This window comes from Natator depressus, chromosome 9 (assembly GCF_965152275.1).
Source record: "Natator depressus isolate rNatDep1 chromosome 9, rNatDep2.hap1, whole genome shotgun sequence".
Classification (NCBI taxonomy): domain Eukaryota; kingdom Metazoa; phylum Chordata; order Testudines; family Cheloniidae; genus Natator; species Natator depressus.
The window spans coordinates 55,274,030-55,295,076 of NC_134242.1; the positions used below are offsets into that span (position 1 = coordinate 55,274,030).

The window sequence follows — 21,047 nt, forward strand, 5'->3', positions numbered from 1 at the left end:
TGGGAATTGAACCCAAGTCTGCTGGCTCCTTGTCCAGAGCCTCAAATATAAGCTTGTCCCTTGGGCGGGATGGGCTTTCCCTGAGCTGTTGGTGATTGCCTGTCCATTCAAAAACACTGAGTTCCTGTAGCAAAGACTCCGCCCCTTGCAGGACAGCTGGACCATGAAGGCTCCAAGGAGGCAGATAGACAGAGGCTAGAACAGTGGGGTTGGATGCTTTGCTCCCATAGGCTCCTCTGAAGATCCCAATCGGAGCGTGCTGGCCATGTCCCAGTGTAAGGTAACCTGCATGTGAGACCAGTAGCTCTGCAGCAACAGCCAAGGAGCTGTGACCCAAAAAGCGAATAGAAAAAAGGTCTCCAGCACCTCCCTTCCTGACACCTTCTCTCCCTTGGCACCATCCCCACCAGCTCCAGCTCCACAGCCAGCCACCAGCAGAGCCCAGCACAATGGGGACAGTCATGGGTCTGTCTGAGTAGCTGTTCAGAGGGAACAGCTCCAGGCCAGGCCAGTGGCTCCATATTTAACATGCCAGGTTTGTGGAGGAAGGTAATAGGAATTATTTGGAGTTACAATTATTTCTGTTCTTCTTGGTGGGAACCTTTGTCTAGCGAAGATTGTCACAGCACGCTGAGAGCAGGGAGCATAGCACAGAGCGCCTCCTCCTGCGGAGGGGCAGAAGAGCTCTGCACTGGACCTTCGGGCACCAGAGCGTGGCAACAGCTTGTGAAAACTGGGCTATTGTCTCTCCCACTTCGGCACGCCTGAGGAGACATCAATGGGCCATGCTTACATGACAGTGCATCACTCACATATTAGTGACCTGGGGCTTTGGGGCAACATGGGTCCCCTGTGGAGCGTGGGAACCAGAGCTATGGAATCTGTGATGAACCCACTACAGGACCCTTTTCTGTGTCTGCCTCCTGCTGAAATGCCCACTCCACTCAGCTGCAGCAAAGAGAGACAGAGCACGGAGAGCAGGTCCCAGGAACATCATGGGAATGCCTCTCTCTCCTCCCTGGCTGGTCTTGGAGAGCATTCTGCCCAGCAGGGGCCCAGCCCCTGCAATTAACAGTGGGAAGGAGACAACTCTGACGGTGGAGTAATTGCATAAAGGGTCTCTTGTAAAGGAGAGCTCACAGAGGGTGCGTTTCCTTGCTCTAGCTCCAATGTTCTCAAAGTCCAGGCCCTGCTTAGGAAATGCCAGGTTGTGGGAGTTAGGAGAACCAATTGCCAGAGTGAATTAAGTGGTTTAACAAACCCCAAAGGCCACTGGGAGCTCTTAGACAGCAAGCGTGTAACCCCATTTTTTGAGGACCCAAGATGCTACTAGTTGGAGAGCAACTTGAGACAGAGAGTTACTGGGTGAAGTTCTCTGGCCTGTGCTATGCAGGAGCTAGGACTAGCTGACCACAATGGCCCCTTCTGGCCTAAAGTTCTACCATTCTGTGAATGTCAGTGCTGAGGTCTTGGATAAAAGGCCACTCCTGCTCATTATCTTATTCTGATTGCACTTCCAGAACAGTAGTAGCCACCAAAAGCCCTAAAAATCACTCCCTGATCTATTCAAGAGTTTTTCCCATCTTCTCCAGTACCTATACTTGCTGCTTCCACAGAGAGGAGTGACTGCCTCTATGACTCTCAGGGTTACAGAATACCTTTCTACCAGGATAAGGGAGATGATACATTTCCTTGCAGAGCTAGAAAAACTAGTCTCAGGAAATCAGGCCAAGTGCAGAGATTTTTGTCCCGAGTTTTTCCTCCCCTGTGCCAGCTGTAGCTAGAGTTACTGTGCCAATCCAATACTGAGAGCCGAGTGCCGACATCCATGGACATAAACTGACTGATCATTGCGCACTGAAAGAACTGGGGAGAAAGCATCCAGCCAGAGGCTCTACAGGAGGTGTGGCCAATGGGTAGTTTAAATGTAAGACCTTTGGCTGTTGTTCATCAGCGTATCTCCCCGGCTTCTGATTCACGCCAGCTCATGATCTGTCCCAATGTTATGCGTACCCACGATGAATTCCATACCTCCCTCCTATTTGTTTCTCAGTGGCTGCCCATCAGCACTCATGAAATGCCATGTAAAGATGGGGCATCCACCCCAGAAACCAGCTGGCCAGCCTGGCAGAGACTGTTCCACACCAAAGGGATTCAGATGGATTTAAACCCAGCACTCACCCTCTCACTGATGGCATGGTGCTTGCTCGCCAGCTCATCCTTCTCTGCCCGGGTGTGTGCCAGCAGGTCCTCAAGGCGTGAGAGCTCCTTCTGCAGCATACGGTTTTCTTCTTGCATATTGAGTGGAGACGTTGTTTCCCACAGAGCTGGAAGGAACAAGAAAGGTGGATTAGCGGTGTGAGAAGGTCCCAACCAAGCAGGCCACGTGGAGAGCTAGCTGTGGCATCAGCCTTCGCGGCAGGAAGAATGACCTTGTGGTTAAACCACTGAACTGGGAATCAGAAGATCTGGGATCAATGTCCAGCTCTGCCACAGAATGCATGTGTGCCCTTGGGTGAGTTATTTAATCTCTCTGTGCCTCAGTGTCCCTTCTGTAAAATGGGGATAATAATCCTTCCTCTGTCTATTTAGATTGTACACTCTTTGAAGCAGGAACTAGATGTGCATAACCTACCTCAGTGGGGCTCTGATCTCACCTGGGGGGCCCCTAGATGCACCAGTATATACATATTACCATGGTGATTGATACCTGCTCCCTTTTTACAGGGCGGGACAGGTTTGCTGTCACTCTCCTGTGTCACATGTTGCTGACAATCAGGTACAAAGTTGATCCTGTGACTCTCCCAGCCCTGCTGCAAACCACCTAAAAACACTTTCCTCATTTTTTCCACAGACTCAGAATAAATTGGCTGGTTACTCTCACCTGGGATAGTGAGAGTTGAATTCAGTTAAATTATTTAACATTTAAAGTATTTCTCTTTAGGATCCAAGGGGCAGGTTTGGATCATTTAAAAATACCCAGATTATTCCAGCTAGCTGAATGGACCCCTTAACTATCCCTCCTACCCCACCAGCCCCATTGCTCACTCAATCAATTCCCCACTGCAATGCTGATTTCCCTGTATGCCTTCTCCGACCTAAGACAGATGCTTCTTGGGCACCCCATGGTCCCTCTCCTGGCCCAGAAGAGCTCATGCCCATCCTGTACCTTGGGATGACTCTTCTGCCAGGCTCTCAGTGATGATCTGCCGAATCCTGGCTGGAACTGGGGTGGGCGTGGCTCGGTCCCCCTCTCCTCGCACAGTCAGTGTCTTGTCCTCCTTGCTGGCTTCTGGGCTCAGGACTGTGTCCTGTAGTTTCTGAAACATAGATGTATGTTACCCTTTGGCTGGAATCTGGTCAGACAATCATGAATGCTGAGTAGACATTAACTAAACCAGAGTGCAGGGGGCTGGCATGCTAGCATACCCTGGCTGAGAAACACGCATACCCCATCCCACACCCTCAGCTGTCCACATAGGCAGCTCTTTAGCAGGGGGCTACAATTTCAGGATGACTCCAGCCCAGCTGCCCCTTCCATTGCAGGTCTGCCCCTTTAAGGGGGCCTTTGCCTTACACTGCCAGGAGCAGCAGAGGCCATGAACCTTTGCAGCTCTGGCATGGCCCAGTCACCCCCCTGGCCTAGGACAACTCTGGAGAGGAGGAGACTTCCTTTGGAGGCACTCTCTCCCCTGCACCAATGGCCATCAGAAGCCGAAGGCTCTAATGGATGTAACACTGGCCCGGATTCCTCTCTCCCATAGATGCACACCCTTCATTCCACCTGAGAACTGGAGGGGTCTGTGATCACTGGCCCAGCAAAGGATTTCCAGTTAAAGCAAGTCGCACAATATCAGAGCCTAAAGCTCGATTGATGCTGCCCAGTGAAGCGGCCAAGTGCTGTGGATACAGGAGCAACGTAAAAGAGCTGTGCAGGACAGGGAAGGCAGGGGACCCCAACGCTGCACTGGCAAAAGCGCTGCTGCATGACTACCTAGTCCCTCAGGCCTGTCAGCAGTAAGGCCTACGAGATCATTCCTGCCATCCTCACGCTGGCATCATCAGTGGGGCGACCTGTTTATGTCGAAACTCTGCATTTCAGACACAGCCCTGGGCTGGGGGAGGGTGTAGCTCTGGGAGCACCCCTATACCACATATATAACTGTATCTGTTACACCCTGTGATGGGGTGCCTGCCCACACTGGGCTCTAAGGGGTTAATAGAGCGCCAGGGTGGCTGCGTAAGAGGCAGCCAATCAGAGAAGGGCTGAGAGGAGCAGCCAGTCAGGGCCCGGCAGGCCCATACAAGAAGAGCGGCAGGGGAGCGCACCTTCAGTAGCTGCCTGGAGCTTGAGGAGGAAATATCAGACTCCTAGCAGGAGGAAGGAGTGCTAGCACCTTGGACAGAGCAGTGCTGCTAGCAGCGACCGGGGGAGCAGGGAGCTAAAGACTGCTCCTGGATGGCTGCAGGGATTTCCAGACTGAGGCCCTGAGGCAAGGGCAAAGAGGGTGCTGGAGAGCCATTGGGAGGTGGCCCAGGGAAATGACCTAAGGAGTTGGAGTGGATGTAGCGAGTGGCAGTCATCTACAGGGTCCCTGCGCCGGGACCTGGAGTAGTGGGTGAGTCCAGCTCCCCCCACCCCACCCTGCCAGTGAGGAAGTGGCCAAACAATTGGCTGCTGTTGCCACTGAGAGAAATGGCTGGACAGCAGACTGCAGTTCCCCTGGAACAGGGAGAACTCCTGCTGTGAGCTGCTCTGCTGTCCCCGCTGCTCAGCTGGTTTGCGAACCAGCTGAGCGGCAGCGAACCAGCTGAGCAGCGGGGACAGCAGAGCAGCTCACAGCAGGAGTTTGCCTGGGAGTTCGCCTGGAGTGAGCCCAGTGAGGCTTACATCTTGCAAACGTCTCTGAGGAAGCTCATAGTAGGTAGGTGATATGGAAGGGGGGGGTTCAGCTGTTGTGACCTGCACTGGATGTGCCATGTTTGTCTTTCTTCCACAGGACAGAAGCGGCTTTGTCTGTACAAAGTGCAAGCTGGTCTCCATATTGGAAGAGAAGATTGAAGGTCTGGAACAACAGATAACGACCCTGCGTTGTATATGAGAAACTGAGGATTTTCTGGACAAAACACAGGATAGGCTTCTACGGGCACAAAGCTCTAAAGATATAGAGCAGGTTGCACAGAGGAGCCAAGAGGCCAGTGAAGAAGCTTGGCAACATGTGACCTCCAGAAGAGGTAAGCGGAATGTCCGGGTTCCAGCAACACAGACACAGGTAACCAACCGCTTTCATGTTCTCTCCACAGGTACCATTGCGGAGAGTGGACCAGATGATATGTCTGGGGGGAGGAAGCAGAAGGAGACTCAGCTGACTGGAAGGCATGAGATGCGATGTCCTGAGGTTGGGGGTTCCACGACCACCACTCCCAAGAGGAGAAGGCGGGTGGTGGTGGTCGGGGACTCTCTCCTCCGGGGGACTGAGTCATCTATCTGCCGCCCTGACCGGGAAAACCGAGAAGTCTGCTGCTTGCCAGGGGCTAAGATTCGCGATGTGACGGAGAGACTGCCGAGACTCATCAAGCCCTCGGATCGCTACCCCTTCCTGCTTCTCCACGTGGGCACCAATGATACTGCCAAGAATGACCTTGAGCGGATCACTGCGGACTACGTGGCTCTGGGAAGAAGGATAAAGGAGTTGGAGGCGCAAGTGGTCTTCTCGTCCATCCTCCCCGTGGAAGGAAAAGGCCTGGGTAGGGACCGTCGAATCGTGAAAGTCAACGAATGGCTACGCAGGTGGTGTCGGAGAGAAGGCTTTGGATTCTTTGACCATGGGATGGTGTTCCATGAAGGAGGAGTGCTGGGCAGAGACGGGCTCCATCTTACGAAGAGAGGGAAGAGCATCTTTGCCAGCAGGCTGGCTAACCTAGTGAGGAGGGCTTTAAACTAGGTTCACCGGGGGAAGGAGACCAAAGCCCTGAGGTAAGTGGGAAAGCGGGATACCGGGAGGAAGCACAGGCAGGAATGTCTGTGAGGGGAGGGCTCCTGCCTCATACTGGGAATGAGGGGCGATCAACAGGTTATCTCAAGTGCTTATATACAAATGCACAAAGCCTTGGAAACAAGCAGGGAGAACTGGAGGTCCTGGTGATGTCAAGGAACTATGACGTGATTGGAATAACAGAGACTTGGTGGGATAACTCACATGACTGGAGTACAGTCATGGATGGTTATAAACTGTTCAGGAAGGACAGGCAGGGCAGAAAAGGTGGGGGAGTAGCACTGTATGTAAGGGAGCAGTATGACTGCTCAGAGCTCCGGTACGAAACTGTGGAAAAACCTGAGTGTCTCCGGATTAAGTTTAGAAGTGTGAGCAACAAGAGTGATGTAGTGGTGGGAGTCTGCTATAGACCACCGGACCAGGGGGATGAGGTGGATGAGGCTTTCTTCCGGCAACTCACGGAAGCTACTAGATCGCATGCCCTGATTCTCATGGGTGACTTTAATTTTCCTGATATCTGCTGGGAGAGCAATACAGCGGTGCATAGACAATCCAGGAAGTTTTTGGAAAGCGTAGGGGACAATTTCCTGGCGCAAGTGCTAGGGGAGCCAACTAGGGGGGGCGCTTTTCTTGACCTGCTGCTCACAAACCGGGTAGAATTAGTGGGGGAAGCAAAAGTGGATGGGAATCTGGGAGGCAGTGACCATGAGTTGGTTGAGTTCAGGATCCTGACGCAGGGAAGAAAGGTAAGCAGCAGGATAGGGACCCTGGACTTCAGGAAAGCAGACTTCGACTCCCTCAGGGAACAGATGGCCAGGATCCCCTGGGGGACTAACATGAAGGGGAAGGGAGTCCAGGAGAGCTGGCTGTATTTCAAGGAATCCCTGTTGAGGTTACAGGGACAAACCATCCCGATGAGTCGAAAGAATAGTAAATATGGCAGGCGACCAGCTTGGCTTAATGGTGAAATCCTAGCGGATCTTAAACATAAAAAAGAAGCTTACAAGAAGTGGAAGGTTGGACATATGACCAGGGAAGAGTATAAAAATATTGCTCGGGCATGTAGGAAAGATATCAGGAGGGCCAAATCGCACCTGGAGCTGCAGCTAGCAAGAGATGTCAAGAGTAACAAGAAGGGTTTCTTCAGGTATGTTGGCAACAAGAAGAAAGCCAAGGAAAGTGTGGGCCCCTTACTGAATGAGGGAGGCAACCTAGTGACAGAGGATGTGGAAAAAGCTAATGTACTCAATGCTTTTTTTGCCTCTGTTTTCACTAACAAAGTCAGCTCCCAGACTGCTGCGCTGGGCATCACAGAATGGGGAAGAAATGGCCAGCCCTCTGTGGAGATAGAGGTGGTTAGGGACTATTTAGAAAAGCTGGACATGCACAAGTCCATGGGGCCGGACGAGTTGCATCCGAGAGTGCTGAAGGAATTGGCGGCTGTGATTGCAGAGCCCTTGGCCATTATCTTTGAAAACTCGTGGTGAATGGGGGAAGTCCCGGATGACTGGAAAAAGGCTAATGTAGTGCCAATCTTTAAAAAAGGGAAGAAGGAGGATCCTGGGAACTACAGGCCAGTCAGCCTCACCTCAGTCCCTGGAAAAATCATGGAGCAGGTCCTCAAAGAATCAATCCTGAAGCACTTACATGAGAGGAAAGTGATCAGGAACAGTCAGCATGGGTTCACCAAGGGAAGGTCATGCCTGACTAATCTAATCGCCTTTTATGATGAGATTACTGGTTCTGTGGATGAAGGGAAAGCAGTGGATGTATTGTTTCTTGACTTTAGCAAAGCTTTTGACACTGTCTCCCACAGTATTCTTGTCAGCAAGTTAAGGAAGTATGGGCTGGATGAATGCACTATAAGGTGGGTAGAAAGCTGGCTAGATTGTCGGGCTCAACGGGTAGTGATCAATGGCTCCATGTCTAGTTGGCAGCCGGTGTCAAGTGGTGTGCCCCAGGGGTCGGTCCTGCGGCCGGTTTTGTTCAATATCTTCATAAATGATCTGGAGGATGGTGTGGATTGCACTCTCAGCAAATTTGCGGATGATACTAAACTGGGAGGAGTGGTAGATACGCTGGAGGGGAGGGATAGGATACAGAAGGACCTAGACAAATTGGAGGATTGGGCCAAAAGAAATCTGATGAGGTTCAATAAGGATAAGTGCAGGGTCCTGCACTTAGGATGGAAGAATCCAATGCACCGCTACAGACTAGGGACCGAATGGCTAGGCAGCAGTTCTGCAGAAAAGGACCTAGGGGTGACAGTGGACGAGAAGCTGGATATGAGTCAACAGTGTGCCCTTGTTGCCAAGAAGGCCAATGGCATTTTGGGATGTATAAGTAGGGGCATAGCGAGCAGATCGAGGGACGTGATCGTTCCCCTCTATTCGACACTGGTGAGGCCTCATCTGGAGTACTGTGTCCAGTTTTGGGCCCCACACTACAAGAAGGATGTGGATAAATTGGAGAGAGTCCAGCGAAGGGCAACAAAAATGATTAGGGGTCTAGAGCACATGACTTATGAAGAGAGGCTGAGGGAGCTGGGATTGTTTAGTCTGCAGAAGAGAAGAATGAGGGGGGATTTGATAGCTGCTTTCAACTACCTGAAAGGGGGTTCCAAAGAGGATGGCTCTAGACTGTTCTCAATGGTAGCAGATGACAGAACGAGGAGTAATGGTCTCAAGTTGCAATGGGGGAGGTTTAGATTGGATATTAGGAAAAACTTTTTCACTAAGAGGGTGGTGAAACACTGGAATGCGTTACCTAGGGAGGTGGTAGAATCTCCTTCCTTAGAGGTTTTTAAGGTCAGGCTTGACAAAGCCCTGGCTGGGATGATTTAACTGGGAATTGGTCCTGCTTCGAGCAGGGGGTTGGACTAGATGACCTTCTGGGGTCCCTTCCAACCCTGATATTCTATGATTCTATGAGAACACAGCATGATGGGGCCAGAGGGGAGTGTCGTGAAGAGGACACCATGGTCCTTGGAGTGACATAGGTGCTGCAGCAGAGGTGATGGCAGTGAGTCACCACCACAAGAATGGCTGGCAGAGCTAATTCCCGGGACAGCCAGCAGGAGGCTCTACCATGGTGAGTCCCACCCCATCATATAGCCCTTTTCAGGGTGAAGTTTGCTCCCCACCATACCTTCATCCACCATTACTGGCAGACCAATGTTGGGGCAGCCCATGGTTCCTCCTACTGAGCTGCTCCCCTAGAGGGAGCATCTGGTGCACAACCCCCATGTGTCCCCCAGCAGCCAAGCTAAGACCTGGTGACTCTAATGCAGCCACAGCAGGGTAGCCTTGCTCCCCAGTCCATTGTGGCAAGGCTAGTCATAGGCTAGCCCTGAGTGAGGTCCTCAAGGTGAACAAAGCCAGAATCAAGCCCTGGCTGGGGAGCACGTAGCTAAGGGCCATATGTTTAAAGGTGTTTAGGTGTCTAAAGTGGAAATAGGCACCTGGTGGGATATTCAAAAGCACCTAAAGCATTTGAAGGAGACGACAAGGTGTCTGCCTCTTTAGGTGCCAAAAATGCCCTTAAAAATCTGGCTCTTATTATCATAAATGTCACACTTGACTTCACATCCCCTCAGACCTGTGAGCTCCTCCCACGCACCCCACTCTTGACAGTGTACTGTAATAAACTCAGGACAAATGGCTGCAAGGGGATGGGGGTAGAAAACAGACCCAGAAGGTTAAAAGGCCCTCCTCCCTATCAAACTGGGTAGGGGTGACTACAGGTCAATCAGGTTCAGCTGAGAAGAGGGTTACCTGAGGTAAATTAGGATCAGCTGATTCCAACTAAGGGCTGCCTGAGACCTTTTTAAACCCTCCCCTATTGGGAGAAAGGTGGGAAGAGAGAGAGAAGGAGTCAAGCTTCCAGTACGCGAGGAGCAGCAAGACAGCAAACCTCACCAGGAGGGGAGGCTGTACTCCCTCTCATAAGGGAGGAAAAACAAGCCCAAAACACTGGATGAGAGAAGGACAGACTGCCCCTGTGCAGCCAAGAGGGACTATTTTACCCCAAGCCCGTCTCACCAAGGCTAAAAAATAGCTTAGTCTGGTGAGAACGAGAAGGTGCCTTGCCACACATGGGGTCAGGGGTGGATACTCTGAGTGAGACTTCATGGCAAACCATCTCAGGGCAGGGGAAATCACCCCCAACAAGAAGAGAAAAAAATGGAGGATGTAGTGAAGACATTGGTGGAGGCTACGGCAGCCCAACAAGAGGCTACCAGGGTTCAGATGGTTACCCAGCAGGAGTCAGTGCGAATACAGCAAGAGACGAATCAATTATTGATGAGCCAGGCGGCCCAGGATCGAGCCACCCTGCATGAGGTTGTGGACCAGCTAAAGGCCCTGACCACTCTGATGCATGGCCCCCATGGGTTCTGGCCCGTGTGGGCAAGCAGCTACTTATAGAAGATGATGATGGACGATGACATAGAGGTGCATCTCCTCGCGTTCGAGAGAACAGCCCTGCAGGAGGCCTGGCCCCAAGACCAGTGGGCAAGTATCCTTGCTTCTTTTCTGTGTGGGAAGGCCCATTTTGACATGACAACAGAAGCAGCTACAGATTACACCCATCTGAAGGCAGAGATCCTGGCGAGGTCTGGCATGACGACAGCTATAAGGGCCTAGCAGTTCCATGCGTGGAAATACCGGGACAGCAAAGTGCCGAGGTCCCAGCTGTTTGACCTGATCCACCTAGCCCAGAAGTGGCTGTGCCCCGAGACCCATAGCCCGGAGAAAATTGGGGAAATCGTAGTTTTGGACAGGTACATGAGAGGGCTACCATCAGACATACAAGGATGGGTCAGTCAAAATCCCTCCTCCTGTGACAAGCTAGTTGCCCTCATAGAGAGGCACCTAGCAGCCCAAGAACTTTCTCGGACCACCGGGGAAGGAATGCGCTGGAATAGGAGGCAAGTCTCTGCACCGAGGGCCCGAGCTGCCTTAGCCCTGGGCAGAACTATTGAGGGGAGGAAGGAGGCAGAAGAGCAGCTGGAGATCGTGGAGGCACTTGGGGACTGGGGGAGAAAGATTCGGGGGGGGGGGTAAGGCCCAATAGCCCGAAAAATAGGGGGCTACCCCGAGCAGGGTACAGATGTTATGCATGTGGGAAAATAGGGCATATAGCTGCCCAATGCCTGAACCTACAAGAGCCCATGCAATATGACCTGGGAGATCTAGGAGGAACATGCGACCTAATAAATCTAATAGGGGTTGCGATGGTCCCTCATAGGTATATTAGACCAGTTCAAATGAATGGCATAGAGACCACCGCATTAGTGGACTTGGGAAGTGCGGTCATGCTGGGTCTCAGAAAAGCTGGTCGGGCAAGACCAACTATCCCGGGCCAAATGCACAGGAATATCCTGTGTACATGGGGATGTCAATTACTACCCGACCATCCCGGTAAAAACAGAAGTCCTGGGAGACCCCACTAAGGTGATGGTCAGGGTGGTCCCAAAACTCCCATATCCAGTCCTCATAGGACGAGATTTCCCAGGGTTTGGCAGCCTACTCCCCGTAGAGGAGTCAGAAGAAGGTAATAATCCTGAGAGCAATGGGATGACCCCGATAGTTAGCACCCCCACGGGTCTTCCATGAATTTGCCCAGGATTTGTTCTCTCCCCCTGGAAAGCCCAGGAAGATTCAGCGAGAAAGGAGGGCAGATAAGAGGAGGGGAACGAGAATCTTGAACCAGAAGCCTACACTCGTAGGGGAAAGAGTTAGCCCAACTGACAAGGGGACTATGCAGGGGGTCAATGAACAAGTAGCCGGACCCAGTTCCCCGGGGACCTCCCCCCCAAGAGGGAGACAGAATTAGATCCCCTGAGTCTAGGCAAATTGGACCTTCACTGGAGAATTTTGGGCAGGATCAGGCCAATGATCCGACATATAACAATATTCGCAAAGAAGTAGTTGAGGTGAATGGAGTCCCTGTGGAAGGGACAGCCCAGGGCCATATTATATGATAAAGAGGGATCTGCTATACAGAGTAGTCCAGGTCCAAGAGCAAGTCGTGGAACAGCTCTTAGTACCACAGAAGCATCAGAGGGGTGTCATGGGTCTAGCCCACAGCCATCTGTTTGGGGTGGTGGTGGGGGGCATCTAGGGGTAGATAAAACCTTCAATCGAATTCTGCAGAGGTTTTTTTGACCTGGAATTTATGCAGTGGTCCGACAATTTTGCACCTCCTGTCCTGAATGTCAATTACATGGACCCTGACCACACTTAAGGGCCCCTTTGGTACCTCTACCGATTATTGAGCGAATAGCTATGGACCTAGTAGGCCCACTGGAGAAATCAGCCCAGGGCCGTCAGCACAGGGCCATCAGCACATAGATTATGCCACCCGATACCCCAAGGCCATATCCCTATGAAACACCATGTCCAAGATCATAGCTAAGGAATTAATCCAAATTTTTTTGTAGAGTAGGGATACCCAAAGAGATCCTGACGGATCAAGGAACCCCCTTTGTGTCTAAATTAATGAAGGATTTGTGTGCAATGCTCCACATATGGACCATAAGAACATCAGTCTATCATCTGCAGACCAATGGCCTCGTCGAACACTTTAATAGAACATTAAAGAACATTATATGGAAGGTGGTGAGCCGGGATGGGAAGAACTGGGACACCCTGCTGCCATACCTAATGTTTCCTATAAGAGAGGTTCCTCAGACTTCAACTGGGTTTTCCCCATTCGAGCTGTTATATGGTCGCCACCCACGAGGCATACTGGACATTGCCAAAGAGGGTTGGGAACAACAGCCAAACCCAAGGAGAAATATCATTGAGCATGTGTTGCAGATGAAAGACAGGATAGCCCAAGTCGCCCACATAGTGTGGGAACACAGGGAGACGGCTCAAGGGGCCCAACAGACATATTACAAATCACCGAGCGACAATCCGAAAATTCCAGGTAGGAGATTGGGTAATGTTGCTCGTACCCACAGCAGAGAGCAAGCTCTTGGCCAGGTGGCAGGGGCCATACAAGATAAGAGAAGCCATTGGAGAGGTCGACTGTAAGGTCTGACAGCCTGGTCACCGGAAGCTGGAACAGATCTATCATATAAACCTGTTGAAACCTTGGCAAGACAGATAAGCTCATGTGGTCGCTCTAGGGTTGCCACCCCCTAAAAGCAACCGGCACGGCCAAGTGGGAATATCCCAGGAATTGACCCCGTCCAACGAACTGAAGTGATCAACATGATCAAACGCAACCAGGATGTATTCTCGGGAAAAACCAGGCAGGACTACCGAGGTTCACCATCACATCCTCACAGAGCCTGGAATGAAGATGAATGTCAAGCCATACCAGATCCCGGAGGCGAAAAGAGAAGAGATCAAGACAGAAGTCAGGAAAATGCTGAAGTTAGGAGTCATTGAAGAGTCTCAAAGCCAATGGTCCAGTCCAGTTGTCCTAATACCTAAGCCTGATGGCAGTATGAGGTTCTGCAATGACTTCCGGAAACTGAATGATTTATCCCAATTTGATGCGTACCCTATACCCTGGATAGATGAGCTAATTGACAGATTGGGAAAAGCACGATTTTTGTCCACCCTTGACCTGACCAAAGGTTATTGGCAAATCCCCCTGGCCAAGGCCAACAAAGAGAAGATGGCCTTTTCAACACCAGAGGGACTATATCAGTACACTATCCTCCCTTTTGGTTTACATGGGGCTCCCACAACCTTCCAACAAGCTGTTGTGTCCACATGGCAAGTATGCGGCCGCTTATCTCGACAACATCATTATACATAGCCCAGACTGGGAGACGCACTTGAAGAAGGTGAAAGCAGTCCTGGACACCTTGAAGAAGGCGGGGCTAACTGCAAATCCCTCCAAATGCGTTACTAGGCTAGCGGAAGCCAAATAGTTCGAGTATATCGTGGGGAGGGGCATGGTGAAGCCCCAACTGAACAAGTTAGAGGCAATACAGAATTGGCCCCGACCAGTCCAGAAGAAACAGGTCAGAGCATTCCTGGGCCTAGTTGGATACTATAGGCATTCATCCTGCACTTTGCCACCAGGGCATGCCCCTTAACAGATCTAACAAAAGCCCGGGGCCCAGACATAGTAAGATGGACCAGCATGGCTGAGGAGGCTTTTGCCGATCTGCAGACCGCCCTCTGCACCAACCCAGTGCTGGTAGCCCCAGATTTTGAGATGGAGTTTATCTTATAAACCGATGCCTCTGAGGTTGGGTTGGGAGCAGTCCTTTCGCAAGTGGTCGGAGAAGAACACCCAGTACTGTTCCTCAGTAGGAAACTCCTGCCCAGAGAACGTATATATGCCGTAGAAGAGAAGGAATGCCTGACAATAAAGTGTGCCGTAGAAAGCCTACTCGGATGGAGGTTTACCCTCATCATGAATCATGCCCCTCTGAAGTGGATACACAAAAACAAAGAAAGAAATGCAAGAGTAACAAGGTGGTTCCTGTCGCTACAACCCTTCCACTTCAGAGTACAACATAGGTCCAGAATCAAGCATGGCAATGCGGATGGCCTGTCAAGGGTCCATTGTTTGCCGACCCAAGTAGCCTAAACCTGTAGTGTTGAGCCGGGCGGGGGGGATATGTGATAAACTCAGGACAGATGGCTGCAAGTGGGGGGACGGGGGTAGAAAACAGTCCCAGAAGGTTAAAAGGCCCTCCTCCCTATCAACTGAGGAGGGATGACTACAGGTCAATCAGGTTCATCTGAGGGTTACCAGAGATCAGTTAGGATCAGCTGAGAAGGAGTTACCTGAGGTCAATTAGGATCAGCTGATTCCAACTAAGGGCTGCCTGAGACCTTTTTAAACCCTCCCCTGTTGGGAGAAGGGGAGGAGAGAGAGAGAAGGAGTCAAGCTTCCAGTACGCGAGGAGCAGCAAGACAGCAAGCCTCACCAGGAGGGGAGGCTGTATTCCCTCCCATAAGGGAGAAAAACAAGCCCAAAACACTGGATGAGAGAAGGAACGGACTGCCCCTGTGCAGCCAAGAGGGACTATTTTACCCCAAGCCCGTCTCACCAAGGCTAAAAAACAGCCGAGTCTGGTGAGACCGGGAAGGTGCCTTGCCACAGTACATGCAGGGTGTTGAGAGCCTCAGACCATGTCTACACTACAGCGGCAAGTTACGGTGCTGCAGCTGTGCTGTTGTAGCAGCATAGCATACATGCTTCCTGCATCGACGGAAGGGGTTTTTCCCATTGATGTAGCCAATCCACCTCTCCAAGAGGCGGTAGCTAGGTCAACAGAAGAAACTTTCCATTGACCTAGCTGCATCTACATTGGGGTGTTAGGCCAACCTAACTGTGGTGCTCAGGGGACAAAATTTTTCACTTCCCTGAGCAAAATACCTGGATCAATCTAATTTTTAAGCGTAGACCAGGCCTTTTCTTCACTGTTACCCTGAGGTAAAAAAACACACCTTAACTAATGCATGTGAGCCATCCTGAGGTTAAAAAGCCCAGTGAAGACCATGCCCTTTAGTTGTACCATGAGGTAAACTAGACACGGTCAACCCCAGATAAGGGTATAGGGCTGACCTCAGTGAGTTACCTCATGGTGAAACTGAAAGGCCTGGTTTTCACTGTGTTTTCCCTTAGGCTAGCTCCCACCATAATAGAGGCTCAACTTAAATGTATACCCCAATTTAAAAAACATAGTAAGAGAAACAAAAAAGAGGCACCGTGGTTAAACAACAAAGTAAAAGAGGCAAAAAGGCATCCTTTAAAAAGTGGAAGATAAATCCTAATGAGGAAAATAAAAAAAAGAACATAAACTCTGGCAAAGGAAGTGTAAAAATATAATTAGAAAGACCAAAAAAGAATTTGAAGAACAGTTAGCCAAAGACTCAAAAAGTAATAGCAAACTTTTTTTAAATACATCAGAAGCAGGAAGCCTGCTAAACAACCAGTGGGGCCACTGGACGATTGAGATGCTAACGGAGCACTCAAAGACAATAAGGCCATTGCAGAGAAACTAAATGAATTCTTTGCATCGGTCTTCACTGTTGAGGATGTGAGGGAGATTCCCAAACCTGAGCCATTCTTTTTGGGTGACTGATCTGAGGAACTGTCCCAAATTGAGGTGTCATTAGAGGAGGTTTTGAAACAGAGGAGGTTTTGAAACAAATTCATAAACTAAACAGTAATAAGTCTTGGTATTCACCCAAGAGTTCTGAAGGAACTCAAATGTAAAATTGCAGGACTACTAACGGTCATCTGTAACCTATCATTTAAATCAGCTTCTGTACCAATGTGCTGCTAATTTTTAAAAAGGGCTCCAGAGGTGACCCTTGCAACTACAGGCCAGTAAGCCTCACTTCAGTACCGGGCAAATTGGTTGAAACTATATTAGAGAACAAAATTGTCAGACACATAGATGAACATAATTTGTTGGGAAATAGTCAACATGGTTTTTGTAAAGGGAAATCATGCCTCACCAATCTACTAGAATTCTTTGAGGGGGTCAACAAGCATGCGGACAACGGAGATCCAGTGGATATAGTGTAATTAGATTTTCAGAAAGCCTTTGACAAGGTCCCTCACCAAAGGCTCTAAAGCAAAATAAGCAGTCATGGGATAAGAGGGAAGGTTCTCTCATGGATTGGTAACTGGTTAAAAGATAGGAAACAAAGGGTAGGAATAAATGGTCAGTTTTCAGAATGGAGAGAGGTAAATAGTGGTGTCCGCCAGGGATCTGTACTGGGCCCAGTCCTATTTAACATATTCATAAACGATCTGGAAAAAGGGGTAAACAGTGAGGTGGCAAAATTTGCAGATGATACAAAATTACTCAAGATAGTTAAGTCCCAGGCAGACTGCGAAGAGCTACAAAAGGATCTCACAAAACTGGGTGATGGGCAACAAAATGGCAGATGAAATTTAATGTTGATAAATGCGAAATAATGCACATTGGAAAACATAATCCTAACTATACATATACAATGATGGGCAGGAGCGGCAGGTTTGTATAATTTTTGGTGGTACCCAGAACAGGTCCAAGTCCCGATACCCCCACCCCACCCCACACCTGCCTTGTAAGCCGATATATATTTCTTTAAAAATAATGTAAAAATGGACTGGAAACAGTAAGTGTTTAACAGTTTCCCTATATTGCACAATGTGGATGTGTGTGGAGGGATGAGGCCTCTGGCTGGGGGTGTGGGGATGAAGGGTTTGGGGTGTGGGAGGGGCTCAGAACTAGGGCAGCGGGTTGGGGTGCAGGGGTGAGGGCCGTGGGGTGGGGCCCAGGAGGAGGGGTTCACGGTGCGGAAGAGGTTAGGGTGTGGGGGGTGAGGGCTCTGACTGGGGGTGAGGGCTCTGGGGTGGGGCAAGGCTGGGGATGCAGAGTTTGGGGTGCAGGCAGGCTGCCCTGGGGCTGGGGCCAAAGAGGAGGACTCCACAGTCCCCCCAGTCCTCTCCCCGTTGGCAGCAGTGAGCTCCCAGGGCAGGGGCTCCCCTCCCCCAGGCAGCACACTCACCAGGCAGCATCACTGCACGTGCTCCTAGGGGCCGGGCCTCTCTCAGGTCCAGGAAGCCCCCTCGCCTCCCCGTGATGGGTGCTGGGGGCGGGGAGGGAGCTGCCATCACATGTGGCCTCCTCCCCTGCTGCTGCCTGCTGCCCCTTTCCGTAGCTTCATGGGGGTTGGGGCTTCCCCTTGCCCAGCGTGGGGCAGAGTGGTGGGTGGGGGTGGGGGGCACGGATCACATGATTGGACACTCACCCAAGCCCCAGCAGCTACTCAGGTGAGGTCCAGACTCCGTCTCCCAGAAGCCCCCTTGGTGTCGCCTCCCGGTGGGTGCCGGAGGAGGGGAGGGCTGCCAATCATGTGTGCGCCTCCACCCCTCCTCCCCCTGCAGGTGCAGCAGCCACCTCAGCCTGTCGCCGGCGCCGCTCTTGTGTTGTATGCAGCAGCAGCCGCCGCCGCTGGAGAGGGAGCACAGTACAGACTGGCAGGGCAGCTGCCCACTTGTGGCAGAGATGCTCCGGGGCCCAGGGGAGGCAGCGGGGACGGCAGACATTCCTGGAGCCTGGGCACCACGGGCCCATACAACTCACCACCCCTGATGATGGGGTCTAAATTAGCTGTTACCACTCAAGAAAGAGATCTTGGAGTCATTGTGGATAGTTCTCTGAAATCATCCACTCAATTTGCAGCGGCAGTCAAAAAAGTGAACAGAATGTTGGGAATCATCAAGAAAGGGATAGATAATAAGACAGAAAATATCATGTTGCCTCTATATAAATCCATGGTACGCCCACACCTTGAATACTGCGTGCAGATGTGGTCACCTCATCTCAAAAAAGATATATTGGAATTGGAAAAGGTTCAGAAAAGGGCAACAAAAATTATTAGGGGTATAGAACGGCTTCTGTATGAGGAGAGATTAATAAAACTGGGACTTTTCAGCTTGGAAAAGAGGCGACTAAGGGGGGATATGATAGAGGTCTATAAAATCATGAGTGGTATAGAGAAAGTAAATAAGGAAGTGTTATTTACTCCTCCTCATAATACAAGAACAAGGGGCCACCAGATGAAATTAATAGGTAGCAGGTTTAAAACAAACACAAGAAAGTATTTTTTCATGCAATGCACTATCAACCTCTGGAACTCCTTGCCAGAGGGTGTTGTGAAGGTCAGTACTATAACGGGGTTCAAAAGGGAGCTCGATAGATTAGGTCCATCAATGGCTATTAGCCAGGCGGGCAGGAATGGTGTCCTTAGCCTCTGTTTGACAGAAGCTGGGATTCGGTGACAGGGCATGGATCACTTTATAATAACCTGTCCGTTCATTCCCTTTGGGGCACCTGCCATTAGCCACTGTCAGAGGACAGGATACTGGGCTTGATGGACCTTTGGTCTGACCCAGTATGGCCGTTCTTATGTTCTTATTAGTTACCCAGAGGTAAAAAAAAAAATACTAGAGCTGGGTGGAACTCTTCCAACAAAAACTTTTTTTTTTTTTTTGGGGGGGGGGGGGTTGTTAATAAAATGCAGATTAATCTAAACCAAAACTTTTGGCAGGAAAGGGTCAGTTTCAACACATTTTTCCACTCAAAAGGATTTGGGGGGGGGGGAAGGGGGAAACGTTTTGGAATTGTTCAAATAGTTTGTGACATGTTCAAAATGGAAAATTCCAGTTTTCCTGTTCAAAACGCATTTTTGTTTCAAAATTTAAGGTAATTATAGTAAAAAAATTTAAAATAAAAAAATGTTGAAAATTGAAATGAAACATTTCTAAATTATTAAAGCAAAATGTTTTGACTGAGCCAAACCAACATTTAATAGATTTTCAATTCACAACATTTTTCAAGATTTCTATTTTTTGTACTGATTTGGGATGGGAAATTATTTTGATACCTTGACATTTTTACAGGGCAGAAGAACCCTGCCTGGGGTTGAACTTGCCTGGTTTACTCCACAGTAAAACTACAATGCCTGGTCTTCACTGTGTTTTTTACCTCAGGACAGCTCAAGCACCTTAGGCCTGGTCTACACTACGAGTTTATGTCGGATTTAGCAGCATTAAATCGAATTAACCCTACACCCCTCCACACAATGAAGCCATTTTTTTCGACATAAAGGGCTCTTAAAACCGATTTCTGTACTCTTCCCCAACGAGGGGATTAGCGCTGAAATTGACATTGCCATTTCGAATTAGGGTTAGTGTGGACACAATTCGAAGGTATTGGCCTCCGGGAGCTATCCCACAGTGCACCACTGTGAACTCGGATGCACTGGCCAGGTGTACAGGAAAAGCCCTGGGAACTTTTGAATCTCTTTTCCTGTTTGGCCAGGCGAGCTCATCAGCACAGGTGACCATGCAGTCCCAGAATCGAAAAAGAGCTCCAGCATGGACCAAACGGGAGGTACTGGGTCTGATCACTGTATGGGGAGAGGAATCTGTGCTATCAGAACTACGTTCCAAAAGATGAAATGCCAAAACATTTCAAAAAATCTCCGAGGACATGAGGGACAGAGGCTACAGCAAGGATGCAACACAGTGCCGTGTGAAACTTAAGGAGCTCAGACAAGCGTACCAGAAAAATAAAGAATCAAATTAATATTAACCACAGGGGGAAGGCATGTAAGCCAAAATAGGGAGAGAATAGGTTACAGAATATTTAGATAAGCTGGATGTATTAAAGCCAGCAGGGCCTGATGAAATTCATCCTAGGGTACTGAAGGAGCTAACTGAAACAATTTTGGAACCATTAGCAATTATCTTTGAGAACTCATGGAGGATGGGTGAGGTCACAGAGGACTGAAGAAGGGCCAACATAGTACCTGTAACTTCAATACATGGAAAGATACTAGAACAAATTATTAAACAATCCATTTGTAAGCACCCAGAGGATAATAGTTATAAGGAATAGCCAGAATGGATTTGTCAAGAACAAATCATGCCAAACCAACCTAATTTCCTTCTTTGATAGTATTACTGACCAGACGGATAAATGGAAGCTGTAAACATAATATATCTTGATTTTAATAAGGCTTTTGACACAGTCCTACATGACATTCTCATAAGCAAACTAGGGAAATGTGGTCTAGATTAAATTACTATAAAGTGGGTGCACAACTGGCTGAAAGACTGTACCCAAAGAGTAGTTATCAATGGTTTGCTGTCAAACTGGGAGGACATATTCACTGGGATCCCACAGGGGTCAGTTCTTGGTCCAGTACAATTCAACATTTTCATTAATGACTTGGATAATGGAGTAGACAGTAACCTTCTAAAATCTGCAGATGACACCAAGATGGAAGGAGTTGCATGTACTTTGGAGGACAGAATTAGAATTCAAAACAACCTTGACATATTGGAGAATTGGTCTGAATTTTGATAAGATGAAATAAAATAAAGATAAGTGGCAAAGTACTACACTTAGTAAGGAAAAATCTAATGCACAATTACAAAACAGGGACTAACTGGCTAGGTTGTACTACTGCTGAGAAAGCTCTGTGGGTTATCATGGATCACAAATCAAATATGACTCAATGTGATGCGGTCACAAAAAAGGCTAATATCATTCTGGGCTGTCTGTAA

General features: G+C 49.5%; 1 protein-coding gene across 1 annotated transcript in view; it reads right to left on the reverse strand.

The window, feature by feature from the left end:
- Positions 1-21,047, reverse strand: part of CROCC2 (ciliary rootlet coiled-coil, rootletin family member 2) — a 219,227-nt gene that overhangs the window by 184,071 nt on the left and 14,109 nt on the right. The window contains 2 exon segments of the mRNA XM_074964244.1: positions 2,182-2,327; positions 3,170-3,320. Of these exon segments, the coding sequence (XP_074820345.1) occupies positions 2,182-2,327; positions 3,170-3,320 (297 nt within the window).